This window comes from Arvicanthis niloticus, chromosome 2, assembly GCF_011762505.2.
Source record: "Arvicanthis niloticus isolate mArvNil1 chromosome 2, mArvNil1.pat.X, whole genome shotgun sequence".
NCBI classification, from domain to species: Eukaryota; Metazoa; Chordata; class Mammalia; order Rodentia; family Muridae; genus Arvicanthis; species Arvicanthis niloticus.
This window is the reverse complement of record NC_047659.1, coordinates 64,515,537-64,535,751: the sequence shown is the minus strand read 5'-3', so window position 1 is coordinate 64,535,751 and position 20,215 is coordinate 64,515,537. Positions and strand designations below refer to the sequence as shown.

Below are 20,215 nucleotides of genomic sequence, written 5' to 3'. Positions count from 1 at the left end.
GTGATGCTGAAGAAAGTATCTTTTAGGTCCAAGACAGTATAGACCTGTTTCTCAGGGCTAAACAGGATATAAACGTTAGTCACAATTGAGTGAATATCTTCAATTTTTTTTCTCCCTTATATCCTAGATTGGTCTGAAGTCTTTGGTTCCAGGCTTTCACACTGGCAGAAGGGGGTAGGGTATTCCAAGGAGATTGGTGGGGAATTAAGATTCCTGCATTTCTGAGGCAGTTGATATGAATTTTTATACCTCCTGGAGCTTGTAGAGACATTTGATACTGTCTGACCCAAATGGTTCAGCCTCTAGTATTATTTGTACAACCACTGGGGCTAGATGTGCTAGACCTAGTAGCTTGTTTTCAGCCCAGACTTGTGGGAATTTAGACTGTAATTCTGTTAACAGTGAACTTTCTTTGCTGTTCTTTGTTCTGACCTCAGGATTAAGGAGGTATTCTTCCTCCAGAGGTAAGATTATGCCTGGGCTTGGATTGTTGTTCCCCTCCTGAGGAAAGTCTATAGCAACCTCACTTTCTTAGAAGATTATTTGAGCCCTTAGTCTGGACCCAAAAGGGAGTAAGGGTGTTCAGGGATCACCATGAATGACTTCCCCAGGTCCTCCTCCCTGGCAGTAGTCCATGGGAATGATTTAGTACCTGTGGGCCCTTGTATTAAACTCTGTTGGGGGGTCAGCAGCCCACCTGATTTTAGTAAGTCTGATAGTTCAGCCTCAATATCAATCAAGAGGCTAACTGGCTTTCCCTCCACTCTTTTTTTTTTTTTTTTAAGATTTATTTATTTACTTCATGCATGTGAGTACACTGTACACTGTCAGTGTCACTGTCTTCAGACACACCAGAAGAGGGCATCAGATTCCCATTTCAGATGGTTGTGAGCCAGTATGTGGTTGCTGAGACTTGAACACAGGACTTGTGGAAGAGCAGTCAGTGCTCTTAACTGCTGAGCCATCTCTCCAGCCTTTTCCCTCCACTCTTAAGATTACCCTGGGCTTGGGGAGGGAAATCAAGTGCTGACACTCTCAGTCCCTCTGGAGGTGGAGAACCCTAGATTTGGGTTTCTCCCTTTCCCAGTTGGGGCAGTATTTATGCCAATATCCAAATTCTTTGCAATAAGCACATTGGTCTTGTTAGAGAGGTAGCTCCTCCCTTCTTTGCTTTTGGGAGCACATAGACCAATTCCCCCTCGACCTTCCTCAGCCAAGGTCTCTGGCTGCCATCCTCATTAATGGCTGTCATCATGACTTTGGCAGTTTTTCTAGCCTGTCTGTCCTCCTGATCCTCCCTGTTGTTAGATACTTTGGTAGGGATCTCAACTAGCCTTCAAAACCCTCCATTCTCTGGAGTTTCTAATATCTGGAGCTGACTGAGTTATACAAGCAATATTAATAGCTCTCCTGTTTTCTTCTGCCTCTGGATCGATGGGCAAGTAAGTGCCAGGGGCATCCATCAATAGCTCCAGAAAGGCTGTCAGGAACTCCCTTGGTCCCTGCATTTCCTAGCTAATCTTAGATAAATTTGTGGGGTACTTTGTAGCAGTCTGGAGACCACCCAGTAGAGTCTGGCTATAGATCCTCAGGGACTCCTTACCTTCATCAGAATTGGAGTTCCAGTTTGTCCGAAGAAATGGGAAGACTGCCTCTATGACCACGGGAAGGGTGATGGACGTCCATTTTTGTCCAGGCACCAGTTTCCTGGCCTCTCTCAGGACCCTTTCTCTCTTCATATGTAAATAGAGTCCATAACAATTGTTAACAATCATCCTAGGTGGGCTGGTGGGTATGAAAAAATTGTTTCCCAAAGAGAAATCGTGCTTTAGGGCTTCGCAGAGAAGGGGGGGGGTCTGATTTTTCAAGTTATATTTGCCATTAGTCCTAAAAGGAATATAAACCCAATAGGGGTCTCCTTACCACCACCACCACCACCACCACCGCCCTCATCCTAGCCTCCTCCCTGCACCTGGGGAGCCTGGCGGAGGAAAAGAACAGCAAGCTCTGCAGGGCCTGCATCCAGCTCATTAGTTGAGCCAGAATGGGTGTGAGGGGAAAGAGAGGAACAGATTGCAGGAGGAAAATTTGGGGGCTCTAGCAGCGCCCTCAGCGAGAGAATTGTTATAGCAGCGTCCTCGTCCTAGGAATTTTGGGGTAAAGTGGGCCAGTGGGAGGGGGAGGGGGTGGAGTCCCTTGCCAAAGGTAAAGGAGCAGCAGGGCTTCGTTCTCAAAGTGGGGGTGGGACTGGTGATGGAGACTTGACAAGGTAGAGAGTAGGGGGCGTCTCCTGTTGGCCCTGGAGGTGAGAGAGGAGCCGTTTCAGAGATCCCTCAGAGAGGAGGACCCAGACCACAATATAGGATATATGGTCTGGGTGGCCTGGGCGTCCCGGCGATCTTGGCTCGGACCGCAATGGAAACAAATAAGTTAAAGATGCCTTTCGGGGCCAATCCAAGCCAAGGGCTGGCCATTCAAGTTGGCAGAGGGTACGGAGTTTCCCAGGGAAGACAGAGTCTCGGGATTCCTGGGCTTTCTTTTGAAACGCTGAAGAGCAAGAGGGATAAGCCAGGATCAATAGATGGTGGCTGTCATACAATGTCAAAGTACAGTACAAGACCAAAGAACAAACAGCAAGGTATAACCAAACAGATTTGACAACAATGAACGGACTTATGGCCTGCATTAAACAAAGACGCCGGGGAAGTAGATGAAAAGGGTACAGAGTAGCTTATTAGTAAGACAAGTGTGTCCTCAGAGCAGAATGTCTCAGTCGCTCTCCCAAGAGGAGCCTGTGGCCTGAGTCTCAGCCATGCCCTCTGAGGGAGTCAACAGGCTACCAGCTGTCTCAGTCACTCCCTCCCAGAGAACTGACAGACTAGCTCTCTCAGACTTCTCCAAGTGGAGCCTGCAGGGTCTGAGGCTCAGCCAAACTGCCAGTAGTCTCAGCCACTTTCCTCTTGTCTCCCCCTTCGACCACAGGAACAATACTGCGTCTGGATTTTCCTTTCTTGGGTCACAGAACAGGTGCCAACAATTCAGAAATTCCCAGTACTCACTTCTGGAAGCTACTCTGATGACCGAGTTCAAATGGCTGGTCCTGGGGCTCGAAATAGTGGATCCCACATGTTAGGGTCCGAGAATTTGGGAGTAACAATGAAAACCAGGTTTGAGCTAGCAAAAGGTTTCTTTATTCAAATGCTGATATATCAGGGAGACTGCTGGGTCTAGGATCCAAGCTGTGTCAGTCAGGGGCAAAACAGAACAACTTTTTAAGTCAAAAAAAAAAAAACACAGACGAGGTGGGGTAGAGGCTATCCAATCAGGTTAACGCATACACTGGGTATTTCATACTTGATATTTTAGGTGGTCTCCTGCATATCAAGTGTCTCAGGTGGTTTACTTGATAGCTTGGCCTGCATTGAGGCCAGCCTATCAAAGCTCATGGCAGCTGAGGTCTTGGTCTTGGCTGGGAGCCAGCCAGTGAAGTTGAAGTGTAGAGCAGGATACTGTGACTCTGGCTCATCCAGACATTTGAGCCAAAATTGTTCCTGGGAATTTAGCTTAGTACAAAATGGAAACTAATGAAATCTCTGTAGCTGAGGAGTCCCCCCAACAGCATCAATATAAAGAGTAAGGGGCTGAGCCAGGCAAGGTGGCATGAAATTATAGTCGTAGCCCTTGAGAGGCAAAGGCAGATGAATCTCTGTGAGTTTTAGCCAGTCTGGGCTACATAATGAGTTTCAGGCTAACCTAGGGTACATAGTGAGACTGTCTCAAAAAAAAAAAAAAAAAAAAAAAAAAAAAAAAAAAAAAAAAAAAAAAAAAAAGAGTTAGAAGCTGAAATAGTAGTTCTGTGGATAAAGTGTCAGCTGGGAGGCCACGCCTGCCAGAATCCAGTCCCCAGGATCCACTTCAAAGGCCCAGCAAGCCCAAGACTAGGAAGGCAAAACCAGTCAGATCCCTGCACTTTGCTGGCCAACCAGTGTAGCTAATCAGTGACCTCTAGGTTTCAGTAAGAGACCTCATCCCAAAGACTGACACCAGAGGCTGGCCAGAGCTCTACACACACACACACACACACACACACACACACACACACACACACACACGCATTTGGGAGGTAGAACATTTGAGAGGTGGAGGCAGGAGGATCAGAATTCAAGCTAGCCTGCGCTATGTGAGACACTGTACTGAAAACAAAACAACCCAAAATGAGATGTTCAGTCTTTTTTTTTGTTTGTTTGTTTTTTTGTTTTTTTTCGAGACAGGGTTTCTCTGTGTAGTCCTGGCTATCCTGGAACTCACTCTGTAGACCAGGCTGGCCTCGAACTCAGAAATCCGCCTGCCTCTGCCTCCCAAGTGCTGGGATTAAAGGCGTGCACCACCACCACCCGGCCCGAGATGTTCAGTCTTAATTCCTTACTAATTAAGATTGTCAGATGTAGAGGGTGTTGGGGGTGTAACTCAGTTGTTAGAGCGCTTAGCTAGCATACACAAACCTCTGGGTTTGGTCCTCAGCACTGGGTAACTCAGGCCTGCTAGTGCTTGTCTATAATCCCAAGGATTATAACCTAAGGAGACAGAAGCAGGAAGACTGTAAAGTGCAAGGCCTGCGGAGTCTACACAGCCAGTCATCTAGAGCTACATGTAGAGATTCTATTTTTAAAAAATGAGGACTATCAGATGGCTCGGTGGGTAATCATGGCCAAGCCTGATGACTCAAGTTTGATCTCCACAACGTGTGGTTGAAAGAGAAAACTGATTCCTGTAAATTGTCCTCTGACCTCCACAGTAACCACACCATGAAACATACACTCGCACACATCACACACACACACACACACAAACAGATAAATGTAAGAAAAAAATAAACAGCTGGCCAGGTGTAATGGTGTACACCTTTAATTCTTAATTCCAGCATTCAAGGAGCAGAGGCAGGCTGATCTCCGAGTTTGAGGCTAGCCTGATCTACATAGCAAAGTCCAGGACTATGTCTCAAAAAGAAAGACCTTGTTTCAAAAAACCAAAACAAAATAAAACAAAAAACAAAATCATCTGGACATGATTCAACTTGGGAGGTAGAGGAACAGAGGAAGCTAGTTCAAGGACTGTCTAAACTATAGAGGGTTTGTAAGACAGCTGGAGCTACAGGGGACTCTGTCTCAAAACAAAAGTTGGGGGTTGTTAGTGGCTCAGTTTGGTAGAAGACTTGCCTTGTTTGAGTGAAGACCTAAGTTTAGATCCTCAGAACCCATATTAAAAAAAAAAAAAAAAAAAAAAAACCAACCCACTGGGTACAGTAATGGCATCTACATAAAAATGGGAGGCAAAGACAGGCAGATCCTAGAAGCTCCCTGGCCAGGAGCTTTACTTGCCAAGTTCCAGGCCAATGCAAGACCCTGTCTCAAACAGAAGGTAGAAGACTCTTGAGGAATGATACTCAAATATTGAAGAATGACACGGTTCATGTACAAACACATACCTACAAGTGTACAATACACACATGAACAGGCATACATACATGTACACACATATGCCTATACATACAAGAAAATATTCAAATTAAGCTAATGTGACTCACATTGGGAAGTATTTTTAATTTTTACTAGCTTGCTATAAAAGACATTACAAAGGATCCAAACAAACACACAGTGAAAAGATGGCTAGAGTAAGAGTTGTCAGAAGAGCTGTGAAACGCCCGTGCTTTTTCTAGCAGGCAATACTCCAGGGACCTCCACATACTTAGGCCTCTGCAATGTCTTAAATTATTAAACTTAAAAGGCTGATCAAGTTATGAGACGCGGACATTTTCAATGCATACAAATATAGCCATATTGAGGGAATAACCATTAATATTAAAAATATTTACCTTGAGCTGGGCAGTGTTTGTTTACACCTTAATCCCAGCACTTTGGAGGCAGAGGCAGAAAGATCTGTGAGTTTGAGGCCAGCCTGGTCTATAGTGTGAGTTCCAGGACAGCCAGGGCTACACAGAGAAACCCTGTATCAAAAACCAACCAAACAAAAATCACCTTGAGCCAGTAAGATGGCTCAGAAGGCAAAAGCTTTTGCCTCCAACCTGATGTCACTTCAGGCTATGCATTTACATGGGTTGTGCACTGTTCATGCACACCTGTATATACTACACACATATAACACACATAAAAATTCACGTCTAGTTATATATGTGGAGTTCTACAAAATATTCATTAATCAATAGTGTATTTGTGGTTAAAGAGATTCAAGAAGAGATTACTGAGACGGGGAAATAAGAAAATTTGGGGAAGGGAAAACTATATCATTAGGCTGGAGGTTTCACAGGTATGTACACTAATTAGAAATAATTAAAGCAAGCTGGGCAGTGGCGGCACACACCTTTAATGCCAGCACTTAGGAGGCAGAGGTAGGCGGATTTCTGAGTTTGAGAAATTCCTGGTCTACAGAGTGAGTTCCAGGACAGCCAGGGCTACACAGAGAAACCCTGTCTCGAAAAACAAAACAAAAAAACAAAAGAAAGAAAGAAAGAAAGAAAGAAAGAAAGAAAGAAAGAAAGAAAGAAAGAAAGGAAAGAATAATTAAAGCATATATACACATATATGTGCATACACATATATATTTGAGACAAAAGTCTCACTGTGTAGCCCTGGCTGTTCTGGAACTCACTCTATAGACCAGGTTGGCCTCTAACTCACAGAGATCTGTCTGTTTCTACCTCCTGAGTGCTGGAATTAAAGTTATGTAGCATCACATCTGTCCATAAAGCATATGTTTTTACATATATGCAGGTATATATCTATTTACTTGAGAGATAGAACCTCATATAGCCCATATTGGCCTCTAACTTGACATGTAGCAGCTGAGGGTAACCTTAAACTTCTGATTCTCCTGCCTCTACTCCCCAGCGCTGGGTTCACAGACCTCACATACACTGAGAGATGCTATGTAAATCCTCCTCCCCAGTTTAAAGTTAACTGGTTAATAAAAGAGCCAGTGATTGGGCAGTAGAGAGATAAAGGTGGGACTTCCTTTTCTTCCTTTTCTTGAAGAAGCTGAGTCAGTCTTACCCATAGAATGTCCTAAATTCTATATTTGTGTGTTGCTCTCCCACAATGGCATTCATCTCTCTATCCTCTGTATTCTTGCACATGAAAGGTGAACTTGAGGCTGCAGAGATGGCTCAGTAGTTAAGAGCATTGGTTACTCTTCCAGAGGACAGGGGTTCAATTTCCAGAACTCATGTGGTAACCCACAACTGCCTGTAACTCCAGTTCCAGAGGATCCAACACCCTCATACATATATACATGCAGGCAAAACAAAACAAACAAAAAAGTAAATCATTTTTTAAAAAGTTGGACTTGAAGCCTGATTATATTCCCAGTCAAGTTTTGAGGATGGTGTCATGAACAACTCATGCACAGCATCTCATCGTGAGGTGTGTGTGTATGTCACAGTAGTTAATTCACAGGTGAGGTATCCTCTCAGCCCCACCCTATCATGGTCGGTGTTTCTTCTACTTCAATCCATTGAAGACTACTGACTACATCAATCATTTTACTAGAAGATACAAAATACTGAGTTTTAAAAGATGTATTTGTTTTGTTCCCCCTTCTAAGTAGGACTGAAGCATCCACACTTTGGTCTTCCTTCTTGAGCTTCATATGGTCTGTGAGTTGTATCGTAGGTATTCTGAGCACTTTTCCTAATGTCCACTTATCAGTGAGTGCATAGCATGTGTGTTCTTTTGTGATTGGGTTACCTCATTCAGGATGATATTTTCTAGTTCCATTTATTTGCCTAAGAATTTCATGAAGTCACTGTTTTTAATAGCTAAGTAGTACTCCATTGGGTAAATGTACCACGTTTTCTGTATCCATTCCTCTGTTGAGGGACATCTGGGTTCTTCTCAGCTTCTGGCTATTATAAGTAAAGCTGCTATAAATATGGTAGAGTATGTGTCCTTGTTATATGTTGGAGCATCTTCTGGGTATATGCCCAGGAGTGGTATAGCTGGATCCTCAGGTAGTACTATTTCCAATTTTCTGAGGAACCACCAGACTGATTTCCAGAGTGATTGTACCAGCTTGCAATCCCACCAACAGTGGAGGAGTGTTACTCTTTCTCCACATCCTCACCAGCATCTGCTATCACCTGAGTTTTTGATCTTAGCCATTCTGACTGGTGTGAGGTGGAATCTCAGGGTTGTTTTGATTTTTATTTCCCTGATGACTAAGGATGTTGAGCATTTCTTTAGGTGCTTCTCCACCATGCCATTCGAGATTCCTCAGTTGAGAATTCTTTGTTTAGCTCTGTACCCCATTTTGTAAATAGGGTTATTTGGGGAAGGATTGAAGAAGCTGAAGTGGTTTGCAGCCTCATAGGAAGAGCAACAATATCAACCAACCAGACTCCCCAGAGCTCCCAAGGACTAAACCACCAACCAAAGAGAACACATGGAGGGATCCATGGCTCCAGATAAATATCCAATAGCAGAGGATGGCCTTGTCAGGCATCAGTGGGAGGGGAAGCCCTTGGTCCTGTGGAGGCTCAATACTCCAGTATAGAGGAATGCTAGGGCGGTGAGACAGGGGTGAGTGGGTGGGTGGGTGTGTATGGGTAGGAGAACTCCCTCATAGAAGCAGCAGGGAGTGGGGAGGGGATAGGGAGTTTGCAGAGGAAAAACCAGGAAGGGAGATAACATTTGAAATGTAAATTTAAAAAGATGTATTTATTTTTATTTTATATGGATGAATATTTTGCTTACATGTACACAGCACCCACACAGATCAGGATTTTGAATCTCCCCACACACACCCGAACTGAAGTTACAGGTGGTTGTGATCTGCCATTTAGGTTCTGGGACCTGAACCCAGGGCCTCTACATATGCAACAAGTGCTCCTTAGCAACTCTCCAGCTCCAGATACTGAATTTGAAGATTTGTTTTATTTTGTGTGCATGGGTGTTTTTCCTGCATGTATGTGTATATGTGAACCATGTGCATCCTCTGGAACTGAGTTTATGATTGTTGTGCGGTACCATGTGAATGCTGAGAATCAAACCTGGGGCCTCTGAATCAGCCAGTGCTCTTCACTACTGAGCCATCTTTCCAGCCCCCAACGCCGAGTTTGTTAATTAACTGTCTCGTTCCTTCCATTCCTTCTTCGTTTAGTAACAGGACATCTACTATAAAGAACTTTTAGCCAGGCAGTGGCAGTGCAAGCCTCTAATCCCAGCACTTGTGTATCGGTGGGTTTGGGCTACTTTGCTTTAGGTTCCCAGTGGACTGGGATTCCAGCCACCTGCCCAGAGAATCTTTGGTTCCTGGAATGAAAGACAAAGACATATACACATTAGGTTTTTTTTTTTTTTTTTTTTTTTTTTTTTTGAGGAGTATATACTTTATTGAAAACTTTAACATTAGTTTATTTTAAATATGTTGTTTAGCTCAATGGCTGGGCATTTTTAATCCTCTGCCTGTTATGCTAAGTCCAATCAGGGAAGTGGCCAATGGCCACTTACCTAAATCCTTACATGGCTTGTTGGCTCTCTCTCTCTCTCCTACAGCTCTAAATATGATCCATCTCCTACTGCACCATGGCTATCCTTTTTCCTCCCCCGAGTCCTAGCCCACGAAACTCTTAAAGGTCCCACCCTGTCTCCCTTTGTCCAGTCATTGGTCACTGGCATCTTTATTAATCAATCAAAAAACAAATTGGGGAAAAGGACCTTTAGTATCTGGACACACAGATTTCCAACTGAATCAAAGCATTAGAACCAATCATATTTGGAAGGCAGGAACAGACAGATCTCTAAAGTCAAGGCCAGCCTGGTCTACAGAATAAGTTTGGGGACAGCCAAAGCTACACAGAGAAACTCTGTCTCAAAACAAACAAACCAACAAACGACCCCATAATCAAAAACAACTTCTAATTCCTCATCCTCACAAAAGAGAAGTTTCTGTGACAAAAAGATATTTAATTATCCTAAACATCAATTCAAAGAGGAAAAAAGTGCAGGAATCTTTGTCCATTTTGTTCACTGGTAAATCCAAAGAAAGAGTGTCTGAAACATTCAGACTATGCGACACATCTTAAAACTATTTATTGATTCTTTGTGAGTTTCAAATTATGCATCCCAGTCCTGTTCATCTCCCTGTTCCTTCATAGCCACCCTCTCCCTTTGCAACCTTTCTTTTTAAAGAAAATTAAAGCTGGGCAGTGGTGACGCGCGCACCTTTAATCCCAGCACTTGGGAGGCAGAGGCAGGCGGATTTCTGAGTTTGAGGCCAGCCTGGTCTACAAAGTGACTTCTAGGACATCCAGGGCTACACAGAGAAACCCTGTCTTGAAAAAAAAAAAAAACCAAAAACAACAAAAACAAAAAAAGAAAAAAGCTTATAAGAAAATGTTGGAAAGCTCTGTGGTACAAAAATCTCTGCGTAGGCTTGATGTGAGAAGGGAAGATTTCGGACTGGAGAGAGAATTTTGGAATTTTGGTTTCTTTAAAAAACATAGAAATATTATTAAAAAGTTTTCATTTTAATCCCTGGTGTGGAGATATTGGGCTGTTTCACACTGTCATCTGCAACAGCTGACTATGATTTGCTTCATGCTCTAGCAAATGTGGTTTTGCCAGCTACAAATAATTTCTGTAATTAGAATTTTGGGAATTTTTCAGGGGGTATATAAATTCAAGAGTCCCTAGAGACATGGTGGGTAGTTTTGGGTCATTTAAGGAGGTTGGTTTTAGTTTGTTAGTAGCCATGGCCAAAGAAAAAACAAAAGGAAATATTCAGGAACCCCCCTTCTATACTTCTTTCCTCCCTATCTGGTGCTGAAGGGGTGAAACCGGTAGGGGGGGATAAAAGGTGGGAAAAGGAAGAAGAACTCACAGAGTAGCAGAGACCAGCTACATCAAATAGTATACTTGTATCAAACAAAAACTGTAAGAATCTCAGGTGGGCATGGTAGCACACTCCGTGCACACTTAATCCCAGCACTTAGGAGGCAGAAGCAAGTGAATCTCTGTGAGTTCAAGGCTAGCCTGGTCTATTGACAGAGGACTGAGTTATAGGACAGCTAGGGTTACACAAAGAAACCCTGTCTCAAAAAAAAAAAAAAAAAAAAAAAAAAAAAAAAGGATGGGGAGGGAGAATGGGGGAAGAATTGTGGAGGAGGGTGACTGGAGGGGGCAGTGAGTGGGATGTAAAGTGAATAAGTAAAATAATAAAAAGAGAAAACAAGAACAAAGGTTATTACAATAACCTTTACTTACATTTGAATATGCATAGACTACATGTTACTTGGATCCATGTATATGCCCAGAATAGACAAATCCACAGAAAGTAGGTTAGTGGTTGCCAGCCGATGGAGGAATTAGGTATGATTGCTAATGTGTGTAAGAGTTCCTTTGAAGATGAGAATGTCCTAAGACTGCATAGAGCTGATGATACAACTCCAAGAGTATATTAATACTCACTGAATTGTACATATTAAAAAGTAAATTGAAGCTGGCAGGATGTCTCAGGGGGTAAGGTGTTTGCTGCCAACACTGACAACCTGAGTTCCATCCTTGGAACCCACATGGTAGAAGAGAACAGACTCCTACGAGTTATGTTCTGCCAAGCACGCTCCCTGATCCAATACACAAAAATAAATGTAAAAGCAGATGCAGGTAGATCATGTGGCTTGTGAACCATATCTCAAGATGGCACTAAAAGGATGTTCCCACTGAAGAGGAGTCAGACATGGTGTGCTTGTAACCCCAGCTCTAGGAGGGCTGACAAACAAGATTGCCATGAGGTCAGTCCAATTTACTACAAGGACTAGAGGGATGGATTAGTATTTAAGAGCACTTGCTGTTCTTGGAGAAAAGTGGGGTTAGTTCCCAGCACCCACATGGAAGGCTACAATGTCAGTAAATCCTGTTCTAGGGGACCCAATACCCTCTTTGGCCTCCTTGGGCCACATTCTTTCTCTCTCTCTCTCTCTCTCTCTCTCTCTCTCTCTCTCTCTCTCTCTCAAAAAAGATATAATAATACTATTGGAGTTTTTTTGTTTGTTTGTTTGTTTGTTTTGTTTTTTTTTTTTTTTTTGAGACAGACATCTGGCCTGAAACTCTCTATGTAGACCAGGCTAGTTTTTAACTCAGAGATCCACCTGCCTCTGCCTCCGGAGTGCTGGGATTAAGGGGTGTGCTACCACGATGCTGGACTCAATTCTTACTATACTATACGTTTCTTTTTAATAAAAGATTTATTTATTTATGTGAGTACACTGTCGCTGTCTTCAGACACACAGAGAGGGCATCAGATGCTATTACAGATGGTTGTGAGCCACCATGTGGTTGCTGGGAATTGAACTTGAGAATCTTATACATGTATTGATGCACTTTGATGAAATCCATCCCCCCCCCCTCCTAGCCCCTCTTAACCTCTGCTTCCTGTCCATTAATGTGAGTATTTCCTTGATAAAGATAAAATATGTGTCTTTTTACAACGGAGGAAAAAGAAGTCAGACAGTGGTAGCGTACACCTTTAATCCCAGAACTCAGGAGGCACAGACAGGTGAATCTCTTGAGTTCAAGGCCAGCCTGGTCTACAGAGAGAGTTCCAGTACAGCCAGAGCTACACAGAGAAACCCTGTCTCGAAAAACAAATAAATAACCCAAATCCAAAACCAAAAAGGAGGGGGAAAGCAGCAGATACACGTTAAGAGCATTCTCTTGTGGCTAGAGAAACGGTTAAACAGTAAAGCGCACTAGCTAGTCTTCCAGGGACCGTGGTTGGATTTCCTGTCCCTCCAGTCACACTCCAGCCCCATGGGTTCCAACATCCTCTTTGGCCTCCTTGGACTTTGACCCAGGTGATACCCAGACATACAGGCAGGCAAAGCACCCATTACACACACACACACACACACACACACACACACACACACACACACACTCATCATATACACATATTGGGTTTTTTGAGACAGGGTTTCTTTGTGTGCTTTGGCTGTCCTAGTTACATAGCCAATATAAGGTATTTGAGGCTACATAGTGTGATCTCCTCTCAAAAAAGAAGGGGGAGGGGGAGGGAGGGGAGTAGGGGAAGGGAGGGAGGGAGGGAAAAGGGAGGGAGGGAGGGAAAAGGGAGGGAGGGAGGGAGACAGAGACAGGGACAGACAGACAGACAGACAGACAGACTAGTTAAGGCAGTAGACCACCGCTTAGGTTCAGGTTCCCTGCTCCCCAAAGAGCAGCTCCTGTCTTCTTACACCCAGACCCCGGTCCTCCAGGGCCTCCCCTGCTTAGAGAAGCCTCTCTGCCCAGTCTCCTCCTTGGTGATGGGTGCACTCCGGGGTCACGGCCCCTCCCTGAGGTCAGGGGTTGGAGAGCGGGCCCTGTTCCCTAGGCAGGGTCACAGTTTCACCCTATCGTTGCTGTTCCACTCCCCCCACCCCACCCCTCGCGGCGCCTCTCCTTTGGAGCCATGGTTCCTGTCCCGGGATCTCCCGGGACTGGCCTGGACTCCGGGGACTCAGCTGCGGAGAGTCGGGAAGAATCAGGCGGCCCTCAGCTCTCTTCCTTCGCGTCCTTCTCGCGGTGGCTGGCCGCGAGCCCCGAGGCCGGTGGCTGGCCGCTGCGCCTGGCGGGGTGGGGCGGCTCACCACTACGCTTGGCCGGGTGGGGCGGGATGGCGGCGTCCGCGTGGCTGGAGGCCGGCCTGGCCCGGGTGCTCTTCTACCCGACGCTGCTCTACACAGTGTTCCGGGGGACGGTGCGCGGCCCGGCGCACCGCGACTGGTTCCACCGTATCGACCACACGGTGTTGCTGGGCGCGCTGCCGCTGAGGAGCATGACGCGCCGGGTGAGACAGACCGCCTGGCCGGGCCGGGAGCGGGCCCAGGGCCGCGGCGTGCGCCCCGCAGCCCTCGCTGAGCCCCCTCTTTGCCTCGGCAGCTGGTACAGGACGAGAATGTGCACGGTGTGATCACTATGAACGAGGAGTACGAGACCAGATTCCTGTGCAACACCTCGAAGGTAAGGACCCGGGCCCTCTGGCCTGGCCCAGTACTCGGGCCTGTGAAAGCTGGAGAAGCTAGGTGAAGGAGGGAGGGACGCTGTGGGTGACCTTGTCTCCTAGACTAGTGTCTGGGACACTGTCTAAAAAGAGCGAGCTAACCCGCTGTGGGTGGCTCAGGCAAGAAGGGTCGCTAGAAGTTCCAGGCCAGCTTGGTGTATGTAGTGAGCTCTGTGCCAGTCAGGACACAAGGAAGTCCTGCTTCAAAATGGGGACGGGGGATACAGTTCTTCGTGCACAAATTGTACGTGTATATGCCACTTTTCCTTTGTTTGTTTGTTTATTTTGAGACAGGGGGTCTTAAGTCCTGATCTGATTCTCCTGCCTCCACTTTCCAAGTACTGAGACTACAGGCATGTGCTAATACACCCATCTTGTATTTGTGATTTTGGTCACTAACCTCAGTCACTAAAATTGTGATTTATGTGTGTGGTGGTTTGAATATGCTTGGCTTGGGGAGTGGACCTAGAGAACCCTGACTAATACAATGTGCCTTGCTGATTTCATTAATTTCAACACATATTTTAGCATCAAGTTTGAATTAGGCAAACTTGTGTTTGTTAGTTTTGGAGATGAAGGCCAACTTTAAGAAAAGCATTTGTTTAAGAGAGTGTGACTCATACCTGTAATGTTAGCACTTCCTGAGTGAAGGTGAGACGATCAAGAACTTGAGACCAGCCACAGTGTGTAGTGAGGTGGAGGCCAGCCTGAGCTACACGAGCCTGTGACTAAAAACAAAATCACAGATAAGAAAAGTGTACCCCTCCCTGCCAGGCATAGTGGTGTACACTTTTAACCCCAGCACTCTGGAGACAGAGGCAGGCAGATCTCTGAGTTTGAGGCCAGTTTGAGCTACATAGTGAGTTCAAGGTCAGCCAGAGCTACATAATGACATAGTTATCACTGAAAACCTGCAAAGTGGGCTGGGGATGGATTTCAGTTGATAAGCTGCTTGCCTAGTATACCTGAAGCTCAGTGCAGAATGAAAACAAGGTGTGGTTGTGGCACAGGGCCTACATCCCAAAGCCCAAGAAGCAAGAGGATCAGCTAGTCAGGCTCATCCTGAACCACATAGGAGTTCGAGGCTAACCTAGAGTATGGTATTTAAGGCCCTTTATAGAAAAAGAAAAAAAGAACACCATTGTTCCTGGAATTTCCCCAAATTTTTTCACAGGTCTCAAGAGGTCATTAGCTATCAGAGTTAATACTCACTAATGTGATCAGCTGTATAAACTGAGGGGTCACTAAAGCCATACAGACAAATGCTTGGCATGTGAGGCACTGTCCTTTGTAAGATGGAGCCTTTTCATCCAACTAGAGAAAAGACATCTCCAAGGCAGCGGTCATGTTTGAATATGCCTGAGGATCTTCTGGCAGCCTCCAGCCACTCCCCCTCCACCCTCTCAATCCTGGTATTCTGACCCAGGATTTATCTGCATATTTAACAACTCGGAAAGTGGTTCTAGTTCAATTGATATACAAGCAAAAATGTGCCTTCAGGTTCTGTTAATTGGGATTAAACTGGCCTACCTGCAGTCATTAATTTTCAGGGGTTTGTTAAAAATAGCAAGCTACATGGAGGCTCCCACCTGTAATTTCGGCATGTGGGAAGTGGAGGCAGGAACATTGGCTCACAGGCATCCTTGGCTACAGAGTGAGAACTGAGGTCATCCTGGGTTAGATGAAACCTTAAACAACAACAAAGAAGCTAGTAAAAGTAGCTAGAGTGTATTTTAAGTCTTAAAGCAAAAGCACTGTTGTCTAATATAACAAAAGGCTTTATTTCATTTCTCTAGTTTCTTAAATAATATCACACAAAACCAGGTAAGTTTTTAAATTTTATTTTGTTATGTTTTTTTAGGGCTGAAGGAAGTCTTTATTCTATAGCTTAGGTGACCCCCTGAACTCCACTCACAGAATCCTAGTCTTGGGGTTTGAGGCATGAGCCCCCCACTCTTGTCTAAAGTATGTTGTTTTAACTTAAAAATAACCCTATTTCATTTACTATATACCCCTTAAAAAAGTGGCAAAAATATTTATGCACTAATGGTAAAATATATTTTACCAGCAATCATCGTCTGCAGCTGGACCACTGTACCGGTCCTAACTAAGGTGAACCACAGCTTCATGATGTTATTTTAAGTGGGGATGGCAGGGGCTCACTTGGCAGGCACTACACCACTCACCTACATCCTCAGCCCCCTAACTTTTGCAGCTGAATTTTTTAAAACATATTTTTGTTGTGGTGGTGTTTTGGTTTGTTGAGACAGAGCCTCACTATGTAGCTCCGGCTGGTCTGGAACTTATTATGTAGACTCAAATTCATAGAGATCCTGCACCTTTGCCTCCCAAGTGCTGGGTTAGTGTTTGCTACCACACCTAACTAAGTAGTTAGGTGCTTAGAGGTGCTTATAAGCCTCCCAGTGGGGGTGTGAGAAACTGAACTCTCCTCCAAGAGCAGTAAGTGCTCTTAGCTACTGAACCGTCTCTCCAGACCCACAGCAGATTTTATGGAGCTAATAAAAGAACTAAAGACCTAAGCATCTAAAGAATATTTGAACATAGTTCTAATAGCAGCATGTCTGCTTAGTGGCAGGTGATCTGTTTTCACGGCATTTCTGTTTTCGGAGAGTCACCTTATAGTAAAACCTGGAACTTGCTTGCTGTTTTGCTGCTTGGGACCTCCTCTTCAACACCACTCACCTCAAGCTTCTTTGATTTTCCTTTCCTTTTCGTTCTGGTTCTAGGAATGGAAGAAAGCAGGAGTTGAGCAGCTTCGGCTCAGCACAGTTGACATGACTGGGGTCCCCACCTTGGCCAATCTCCACAGAGGAGTCCAGTTTGCTCTCAAGTACCAGTCACTGGGTCAGTGTGTCTATGTGCATTGTAAGGCTGGTCGATCCAGAAGTGCCACAATGGTGGCAGCCTATCTGATTCAGGTAGGAAAAGTAACACTGCAGTAGCCTTGGTCTAGCTTTCCAGAAGTTTGGTACCATTGTTTACTGGCAGGCCTTGCTGGAGAGAGCCAGGCTGTCAGAGAGTAGTATGGTATCTCGCCAGACAGCCATGCTTTGTGCACAGGCCAGCTGATCTGGTCCTGCCCTTACTAGTCAGGATAGATAAATGTGAGTTCTCCTCTCTGATGTTGTTTCCTTAGCTTAAATGTGATAGGAAACTTAAATGAGAAGGTATGTCAAAGTGCTCGACTACACAGGCCTTAAAAAAAGGTTTAAAATGTGTTCAACCCCACAGAAGACTAAAAGAGCCTTATTTTTTGTTTGTTTGATATAGTGTATTGTTATATAGCCCTGATTGGACTGGAATTCATAATGGAGACTGGGCTATAGAACTGAGGCTTGCTGCAATCCTCCTGCCTCTGCCTCCTGAGTGCTGGGATCACTGGACCCATGTGTATGTGCACCACCATACATGGCCTGGTTTAAATAGCATGGCAGGGCTAATTCAATAGTACAGTGCTTGCCCAGTGCCCAGAGTGCATGAGGCACAGACTGAGTGTGAGAACCTCGAATAGGAGATGGAGGTGGGAGGATGAAGTTTCAGGATACCCTTAGATACCAGGCTATTGAGCTTAAGGCCCAAAACAGCAGGTCAGAACGCTTAGTGTTAGAGAGATATTGCTGATCACTTCTGGCTTTCCAGGATAGAGCTCTGACATTAGTTTTTGTTGTTTTGCCATGTTTTTTTATTTTATGTGTACACAGCTGGGGACTTTGCTCGGTGTGGTGGGCCTGCCTAGCATGTGTGAAGCCCTGACTTTATTCCCTGATACAGGGGGAAAAAAGGAATTATTGCCAAGTGGGATGCTTTAAAAGCAAATGCTTTTAAAGTCCGTTATCCCTTTCCAGGTGACTCATTTTTGGCCACTAGTCTGGCTCTTGCATAGTATTTTCAATCAAGTAGGTAATTTAAGAAAATATAAGAACCAGCCCAGCCCTGTTACTATGGACTCTGTGTGACTGAGCTATACCAATGCTATTGTAAAGATTCTGCTGGAGGCTGGGTGTGGTGGTGTGCATCTGTAACTGCAGCAGTTTGGAAGTGGAAACAAAGGATCTCTTTGAATTTAAAGCCAACTGCTCTGCATAGCATGAGTTCCAGGTCAACCAAGTAGATATAGTGAGACTGTCTCTCAAAAAAGACCATGAAGAAAAAAAATCTGCTGGAAGTAATCTCAGTAGGGTATTTTGGTCTAAATGAGATTTGACCCAACAGGCTAGAGCTGTTTGTTTTAATACTGTTGAGTTCTAAATCAGTGTGCATCCTTAAAACACAAAGGTAACACTCCTAAATTTAAAAAGTACTCATTTTCCTAGCTATGGTAATGAATTGCAGGAAAACAGAAGTTTTTGTGTATTTTGTGTCAAAGTCTCCTGTATTATAAGCTAGTCTCAAAGTCAGTTATGACAGTGAGCATGACCTTAAACTTCTGATCCTCCTGCCTCCCTCCCAAGTTACAGTGTATCAAGGCACTCAGTGTACTTGGTATCAGGACTTGAACCCATAGGCTTCCTTCAAGCCTGGCTAGCATTTAACCACTGAGCTATACCTACTTCTAGAAATAAATATATACATATTAGAAATTATTGATAAAATCCTAGCTCAAAAATACAGAGTAGACCTAGAAAATATGGAGTTTCAGCTTCATGTGGGATGTAGGATTTGCTGACTGAGGTGGTTAAAAGTGCTCTCATGAAACCTGTCTGTTTTCTGACAAAGTATTTGATGTTTGGCTGGCTGGCCACAAACTCTAGAACTCCTGTGCTCATGTGATTCTCCAGCATACCATACCCAGCAAAGGAACATTTTTTTTCTTCCCTTTTTTAGTTCTGGGCATTGAACCCAAGTGATTTAATTAAGCATGTTAACCAAATGCTTTACCACTGAGCTATATCCTGGGCATCATTTTTTTACTAAAACATGGTTTTAGTTAAGTCAGCTGGGCTGGCTTTGAACTGTAACTCAGACAAGCCATGAAGTCATGGGCCTCCTGCCTCAGCTTCCTGAGAAACTGGGTTTAGAGGCCTGTACCTCTTAGCTCAGATGAAGCATGATTTTCAAAACCCTCTACTACGGAGTCTTCATTTACTTGAATAAAATTGATTATACATTATTTATTTAGATTTGCAGTGCATGTGGACATGTCTGCGCCTTGGCACTCAAGTGGAGTGAGAAGACAACTTGCAGGAATTCTTTCTCTCATTTTACCATGTGAATTCCTGGGACCAAACTCTTGGTTATGGTTGTCAGGCTTGGCAGCAAGTACCTGTACCCACTGAACTACCTTGCCAGCCCAAATCTTTTTAGAACTTAATTCTGAGAGTCCTTCAGCACCTGTTCATAGGCCAAGGGCATTGTTATACCTGCTCCTCCTTTTCTTGGCTGATTTTCTAACCTTGTACTTCAGGTACACAACTGGAGCCCAGAGGAGGCTATAGAAGCTATCGCCAAAATCCGGTCACACATCTCCATCAGGCCCAGCCAGTTGGAAGTTCTCAAAGAGTTCCACAAGGAGATTGCTGCAAGGGCAGCAAAGAATTAACTACTGATTATCCCTCATGGTGATAAGAGTATGAAGTCTGTGGATGACAAAGAACTTCGATTGCCCTGAGATACAGTAACAAGTTTACAGGACAAAGCAGCTTAAGCCAACCACACTGCAAATGTGCTGAGTTGTAGATAATGTGTCTCCTTTGCCTTCCTTCCTGAAATAACACTTGGATGGCTACAGAGAACAAGATTGTCTGGCTAAATCTTATTTTCTTTGACAGGGGTAAGGAAGTATTAATTTTAACAGAAATCTATTGTGCTTCGTGTGTAATGACACTGTAAATCAAAGACATTTAATGCTAGAAAAGGAAAGAAGTATCTAGATCTGTTCTTTGTTACTGTCAAAATCCAAATTTTAATTGTATGATTTGGCAAAATGCTTGCCCAGCATGTATAAGGCCCCGAATTTGGTCCCTAGCAATTCCAAAAATAAAAATAAAAATAATCTTTTTTTTCCTGGCCCCGTGGGACTCCCCTCACACTTCTGGGGGAGTGATCAGAATGTTAAAGGATATATGGGGTGCAGGCAGGATTGCTGAGTCAGGAAGGAAGAAGTCTACAATTAGTTTCCCTTCAG

General features: G+C 44.4%; 1 protein-coding gene across 2 annotated transcripts; it reads left to right on the top strand.

Moving 5' to 3' along the window:
- The first annotated feature begins 13,378 nt into the window (after window positions 1–13,378).
- On the top strand, window positions 13,379–20,099 carry Ptpmt1 (protein tyrosine phosphatase mitochondrial 1). Of its 2 annotated transcripts, none has more exons than XM_076929204.1 (4): window positions 13,379–13,857; window positions 13,950–14,030; window positions 16,818–16,935; window positions 19,496–20,099. In XM_076929204.1, exons 1-4 carry the CDS (start codon window positions 13,480–13,482, stop codon window positions 19,651–19,653), a joined length of 735 nt encoding a protein of 244 aa, XP_076785319.1. In that variant the 5' UTR covers window positions 13,379–13,479; the 3' UTR covers window positions 19,654–20,099. The 2 variants fall into 2 exon arrangements, with proteins under 2 accessions (XP_076785319.1, XP_034349919.1); XM_034494028.2 differs by having other exon boundaries at window positions 13,390–13,857; window positions 16,818–17,009.
- Window positions 20,100–20,215: the final 116 nt, after the last annotated feature.